The sequence below is a fragment of the Lottia gigantea genome (genome assembly GCF_000327385.1).
Source record: "Lottia gigantea unplaced genomic scaffold LOTGIsca_231, whole genome shotgun sequence".
NCBI lineage: Eukaryota > Metazoa > Mollusca > Gastropoda > Lottiidae > Lottia > Lottia gigantea.
Window position 1 is genome coordinate 7,380 of NW_008708651.1, and position 7,579 is coordinate 14,958.

Sequence of the window (7,579 nt, forward strand, 5' to 3'; positions counted from 1 at the left end):
ATGAACAAATCCACGGTCTACCTATGGGAAGCCCCTTGTCACCATTGATTACTGAAATCTATATGACAGCCTTTGAGGAAAAGACCATGGAAACCTCTCCGATCTCACCAATCTGCTGGTTCCGGAAAGTTGATGACACCTTTGTCATGCTTAGAGCTGAAGATGACCCATCAGCTCTACTTCAGCATCTTAATGCTCAGCATAAGAGGATCAATTTCACCATGGAAGCAGAAGAAGATGACTCTATACCCTTTCTGGATGTGAGAATGAAGCGGTTAGGCGGTCAGTTAAGACATGCGTGTATAGGAAAACTACACATACAGATCAGTATGTGAACTACCATTCCAACACCCCTCAACATGTCAAAAGGGCAGCCATCACAGCGCTGGTCAGAAGAGCAAAAAGGATTTGTGACCCAGAATACTTTCAACAAGAATTACAACACATCAAGAAAGTATTCTGCTTGCACAACAACTACCCTCCAGCCTTTGTACATCAAGCTTTTCGATCCGTATTAATGGCAAAACCAACCAACCAACAGCCTAATCCCAACAGACCATCAACCCGCTTAGCTATCCCCATTCATCGGAAAGGCATCATACCAAATCAAGAAGATCCTGAAAAAGTCAGTCGGCATTGAAACAGTGTTCTCTGGCAACTCAACGCTTAAAGATTTGCTCAGAGCCAGTGGTAAATTGAATCCCTCCAACAACCAAAAACCTAAGGGATGTGTCTACCAAGTTGAGTGCTCCTGTGGAAGCTCGTATATAGGGGAAACAAAGAGACCCCTTGATGTTCGACTCAAAGACCATCAAGACAAGCCCGGCAATGAAGGAAGATCTGCTGTGGCTGAACATCTTGCTATGGGAAGGAAAACAGGACATAAAGTCAACTTTGACAACACCAACATACTGACAATCAATAAGCACATAGATAAAACCAGGAGACTTCATGAAGCTATCCACATCAGAAGATATCAGCCTGACCTTAACAGAGATGAAGGTGTTCGTTTATCGCATGCATATGATAAACTTATCAACTTGTAATTATTCATATTCAAAAACAATTTCCAACTTTAAGCATAGTTAGTTATATGAACAATGTAATCTCTATTAATAAAAGACTCCAATACCAGCAATAGTTGTTTATCTAATCTTCAATTAATCTTTTTAAATTCATTTACTTTACTTCAATTATTTTACTTAATCAGCCTGTATGTTATTTTAAGAATTATGTACCTCTTATTGTACCTGTTAAAATTTAATGTAATGTATCAATAAACCATTTATCTCTTGTGTGTTCTTAATAATAAGCATTAATGTATATATAGTTTGCCCATCACTTCTTCTCATTATGTGCCTGAGGACGACGGGGGAAACACGTCGAAACGTTGCATAAAGCTGTGTCTATATTTCGTTTTGTTTGTCTATCATATATTGTTGTCTAGTTTCGAGTTCCATTTTTTAGGTAATTAAATGAATTTCTGATAAAGCAAAAGATGAATGGTGTTTAACATTAACTACATCACTCAATTTAACTGGTATATTTTTTTCATTATCTGTTATAATTATTTCAGGTTTAATAAAAACTTTTACAGTAACAAACGATATTTGTTCTTTCGAATTATTAATCTTATTCAGATCAACTGAAAATTTGGTTTTTCGATATAGATTCTTATCGAACATGTACAGGTATATATACTTCCAACTTCTGTTCCATCATTACGTTCAATAATTGATGAAAATATCATAAATTCTTTATCTTGTTGACTTTTATGAATATCGATTGAGCTAAATATATCATTATCAACAAAATATAGTTTTACGTATTCAAAGTCTGTCGTTCGTAAAAACTGATAACTGCTTACTCAATATCATATCAAAACCTTTCAATGAAAGTCCATATTCTTTATTATCTGGTATGATTAACATTCTAAACCTATCTATATATTTTCCACTCGTTTTAATTTCATATAAGTGATTAACCTTGTTGTTTTCGCTGTTACTTTCATATTGTTTAATTTCTACATTGTCTCTACCATTGATAAACTGAAGAACTTTTTGAGCGTTAAATGATTTAATAGATGAAAATACGAGTTGTTTGAAGAATAATGAATCAACTTTTACCTGGATGGGAAAATTAAATTTATTGGAAGAAAATCATTTTCTACATCAAAAATATCTTCGGGATAAGTAATATCTTTTGGAAGAGAATAAACTCTCATATTTACTGTAAATCCATATTTTTTATATTCATAGTCTTTTGATCCATCAATATATCAGTAATAGAAGGATCAATACGAGTCAAACCTCCAAATGGAAGATTGAAATAATATGATTCTTTCTTAAGAAACTTTTTTTCTAATGCGACTCTATTTTAGTCCTGTTTCAAAACTAGGTTATTAATAGTGGTTATCTTTTGTGCAATAACACTATCATCAATATTTTGTATTTGTTGTTGAATATAGGTTTTGATTTCGCTATCATCTATATTATGTATTTGTTGTTGAATATAGGTTTTGATTTCGCTATCATCTATGTTTTGTATTTGTTGTTTAATATTTATAGTTCTTTTTGTAATTCACTATTAATTTTAGTTTCCAGAGCATTTAATTCCTGTTGAAACGTATCTTCATTTTCATCCGGAATGTTATCTATTGATTGTTGAATGTCTAATTTTTGTTTTGCAATCTTATCCTCTAATTTAGATATTAATGAAATTAAATTTTGTAACTCAGTTTTATTCGCTACGTTGACCAATTCTTTTTGAATAAAACTTATTAAACCTTTTATCTCTTGTTGTAGTTTAGTATCATTAATAAAATTTTTATTATTTAGTTGACGTTTGAAGAATTTTTTCACATTACTTATTTTATCTTCTAAATGGTTTTTATTTACTTCAATTGAATTGTTCCCGTAAATATTTCTTGTGAACAGCGTCATTATCGTTTTCCGGAAAATTTAAATTAGTTACTTTGAAATTGTTCATATCTAAATCACCTTGAAGAGTGTCCCCGATTTGATCCACAAAGTAAGGTTTCGCTTTTTTTTATCCACGCTGTAGTGTTAGGTTTTTTAGTTTCTAAAGATAAAGAACCTAATCCAAACTTGTTCGCCATTTTTATTGAGTTAAATTTATTACAATTTCTTCGAAGTGTTTTCCTAAACTCAACTGATATAAAATCCAAAGTGAAAGCTGACCACAAAACTTTTGCCCCGGTAATTGAATTTGAAATGTTGAACATTTGGTTGGTTTATTAGTCAACTGGATTATCTCTTCAGTGGGTTCTAATCCATAAGAATCGAAGAAATATAAGTCATTTGAAGAGTCTTTGTACAAAGCAGAATGATGAACTCCTTTTTGATCGGAAGTATGTATATTTGTTAATTTACCTTTCTTATATTTGAGATCATTTATTTCATCTCTCATACAATAATAAAACGGTGATATATTTAACTCATTCGCCCATCTCATAAGTTGAAAGTTTGTGGTTGTATCGTTTCCATATTTATCGAGAAAGATATTCATTTTTAAAAGTCGGTTTTTTTGAAGTTCGTTTTGATAAAACCTACCTATGATTTGTTCTTTGTCTTGATCGATTAATTCATGTGTCGGAGGTGATGTGGTGTTTACATTATCCAGTATCCAACGTAACCTTTTTCGAATTTGCTTTTATATTTGAAAATACGAACTCGATCTCCGACTTTAAATTTGGGTTTGATATTTGAATTCTTTATTTCATTTTCGTAGTTATGTTGCGCGTTAATTGACTTTATAATATTTGGATTACTCGAGGCTTGTGTTGGTGTGACACCTATAGATGAATGAATTTTGTTATTGTATTCATCTACAACCTCTGGTAATATTTTAAGCCATTTTTGAGATTTCAATTCCGTGAACTTTTTAAATAATTTTTTTAGAGTTCTATTATATCTCTCAATAACTACAGCTTTATCTTCATTATGCGTACTGTAAATTTCAAATCCCAGAGATTTCATATTTTTGTTATAAAATTCACTTCCTTTATCTACCCACAGTTTTTCTGGATGTCGGTTAGATTGTTTCATAATCGTTTCAAATGCGTGTTTGTTTGACTGATAATCCCGTTTTGTTTTTCAAAGGAATAACCCAAGCATATCTCGTATACAAATCTATAACTGTTAAGCAATATTTAAATCCTCTTTCGACTGGCATATGAATAAAATCGGCTGACCATATTTCATCTTTTTCAAACACTTTGACTTTTAAAAAGTTTTTAGTTTTTCTAAATTCTTTATGAATTTCATCCGCTAATTCCATGCCCAATTTCATCTTTGCTTTTAACAGTTTTATGATTAATGCTCTTTGCATTCTCTCTTTGAAAGTTGGATTTGGAATATTTTCAAGTTCGATTATTATTAGTCTGTCTGCTTCATGTCTGAATTTTATGTCTTTGTTTCTGTATAGTAAGTCGTGTTTAAGCGCAGCGGCGTCAACTCTATTGACTGGTTCTTCCCCTGGTTTGGGTTTATCGTTTTCGTCTAATCGCAGATCTAACCTAGTACCTGGACCGGTGTAATTGTGACCGGGAAGATGTTTTTCTCCGGGATATTTCGCCCATGGAAATCCAGGAAGAGAACCTAATGATTTTTGAATGTCAGAACCGAAATAAGTTTTTGGAGCGTGAGCGACAATCATTTTTATACTATAACTTTAAAACCCTTTCCTTTCCTTTCTTCTAATCTCCTGTTTCGCAGATCTCTTATTAGTTGTAATTCTTTCAACTCGTCAGATGTGGGGAGTTTAGGGTGTAATAATTTATAGGGTGTTTTGGTCTTTTTTAGTGAAAGAATTTATGAAATGAAGGGTGTTTAGGTTTTTAGTATATGAGATGATAAGTCGGCATATGGTAAAGGGGGTGTAGTGTACATACACTGGATGGTCAATTTGGTAAAAAATTTTTTGGTAAACCGGTAAATGGTAAAATGGCATAAGGTAATGTACACATACTACTCAAGTCATTTGAGATATTTTTGAAGGATTTTCGTACATTTTATAGTACTTCTGAAGACTATTCGTGAATGAGGGTCGGGGGACTTCAACAGGTGGGTTGGGGTTAATTGTATCATTCTTCGTGGTGTAAGTTGTACTGTGTTAAGGTATGTCTAGACTTATCATCAAATAGCAGTGGAAAGTGGATGTGCTCAATGTAAGCACGTTCACACGAAGATTGCGATGACAAAGTGAATTCATAGCAACATAAAAGTATGACGTAAAACTCCATCCATTTCATATCATTTACATTTGCCACAACATTGTAAGTGGGATAAATCTGATTTTGCAATTTGAAAATCATCTAACGGCCAATTTACATGATAAAGAAAGTTGTATACAGCAAGCTATATAAAATTTTTATTGATATATTCCTTGACGGTTTGTAACACAATATGTAGAGTTGCACGAATCAGGCCCAAGTTGTTTACATAAATTGAAGTTGAATCATACAGTGTAAATAGCACTATTTTCACGACAAATTTTTCATTTTAAAGCAAGGTTTATACAACTTGCTTTACGCGTAAAAAGCATTTATGGTTTAAATGTAACCCTTTCTACCACAAAAGGATGTTAGTTTTATCTTTACATGGCCAGCTTCAACAGTGAATTTTTCACATTATCATTTAAACCACCACAATTTACTTTACAATGAATTGTCTGGATAGATAAAAGAAGAATTGTTCTTGTCATAATTGTAATTATGAATTTTTATTTCTAGGTCTAAGATTTAAATGGTTTTTTTTTTTACAAAATATTAGCTCGACCAGTGCTGTACATAGGAGTCTCTGTAAACTTCTTCTCTCTTAATACAACAATAGTTGCAAGCAAAACTATAAAGGTGTGAAATTAGCACCCTTTGACTTCATGACCAGTTACATAATATTTAAAACTTTACTAATTAGTAGTATTGTTTTTTTTCAAATATTTTCCCAAATTTTGATGAGTAGTATATGTCTTTTCGGATATGACGCATTTCACTTCTGCGCATGCGCAGCTTCTTCAATGCGTCATATCCGAAAAGACACAACTGTTAAAATGTATTATAACAGACTCCCCAAGCTGCTAAAACTGTATTATAACAGACTCCTCAAACTGCTAAAAATGTATTATAACAGGCTCAGCATTCTCCATATAAATTACCCAAACCACACAAGATTCACTATAATAATACAGTATAAAATAACCGCATTAAAAAAAGATGTTTTTAATTTTAAAACACGAACAAAAAAAAATTCGAAGGAGCTATTATCTCTCATCTCCAAAGTGGCCAACTTTGTCTCAAACAACAAATCCCTCATTTCATCAGAAGCGCAAGCTCTTGGTTCTGTGGCAAAAGCAGGAGTAAATATAAGCGATGCAGTGAAAAAATCTGACGAACTTAAACAACTGCAGCTAATAAGAGAACTAAGAAACAAGAGACTAGAACGACAAGCCCTAGAAAAACAAGGAAAAGGGTTTAAAATCATTGGATAAAAATGGCAAGCAAAAATTACAGATTGGATCCAATCTTTCAATTGTATGATCCGATTCAATATTCGTTCAACAAAAAGAAAGAGGATTACGTAATCATCTCACCATCGGTAGGGACAAAGACCCAAATAAACGACGGAGGAAGAGTTACCTTTGAAATTAATTCGTTGTCCAATTGGTTGCTGCTTTCCGATGCCCATTTCCGATGCGATTTCAAAATCAAAGACGCCACTCAGAATCGAATTCCACAAACCAACATGACTTTAGAAAACAACTTCTTTCCGTCTTTATAAAGCGAAATGGTTTTGGAAGCTGGTTCAAATCCGATAGAGACCATAAAACACCCCGGCGAGTTTGACACAATGTTGAAAACGGTTCTGTATCCCAAAAACTACGATTCAGTTTCGGGATGGATTCCCGATGTCGGTGACGGAGAAGATTTAAAAGACCCGGTCAGAACTGTAGCAAATGACGCAGACCTTGCTAGGATAAGGGTAGTTGCTAGAAACACACTGGAAAGAGTGTCTCGCGGAGTAAATCACGGATTTGAGAAACGAGCGCTTCAATACAACAATGTTGTCGAGAACAACAGATGGGGTAATTACGTAAATTGGAAGTTGTATCCTTTATTTGGTCTCTTGGAACACAGAAAGGTTTCCATAGGTTTGCCGTATAAAATTCATTTGCAAAGAGAAATCAACGACAACAAGATATTCTTTGGTGAAAACAACTCTGACGCAAAATTGGAAATAACGAATATCCAACTTTACATACCGGTAATCACTCCTTCCGTAGAAGTGGAAACGAGAATATTCAACTCTTTAACCAAAGACATCGAAATTGCTTTTCTTCGTCGTAACACGGTAGGTAGCATGACTTTAATGGGAGAATCCACCACGTGGCCAATCACCAACACCGTCAAACCAGCGAGATATCTAATGGTCGGTTTCAAAAACTTACCAGACTCGCAGACAAACAACAACAACATTTTCAGAGTGGCATTGAACCATACTCAAGACCCCATCATTCGCAAAGTTCAAGTCAGATTGAACAACGAAATTATCCCAATCAACCT

General features: G+C 33.5%; 1 protein-coding gene across 1 annotated transcript; it reads right to left on the bottom strand.

Moving 5' to 3' along the window:
- Nucleotides 1-2,561: 2,561 nt before the first annotated feature.
- Nucleotides 2,562-2,942, bottom strand: LOTGIDRAFT_174986 (hypothetical protein; the record flags this gene model as incomplete). Its single annotated transcript, XM_009055080.1, has 1 exon — nt 2,562-2,942. One exon carries the CDS (start codon nt 2,940-2,942, stop codon nt 2,562-2,564), a length of 381 nt encoding a protein of 126 aa, XP_009053328.1.
- Between the last annotated feature and the right edge of the window lie 4,637 nt (nt 2,943-7,579).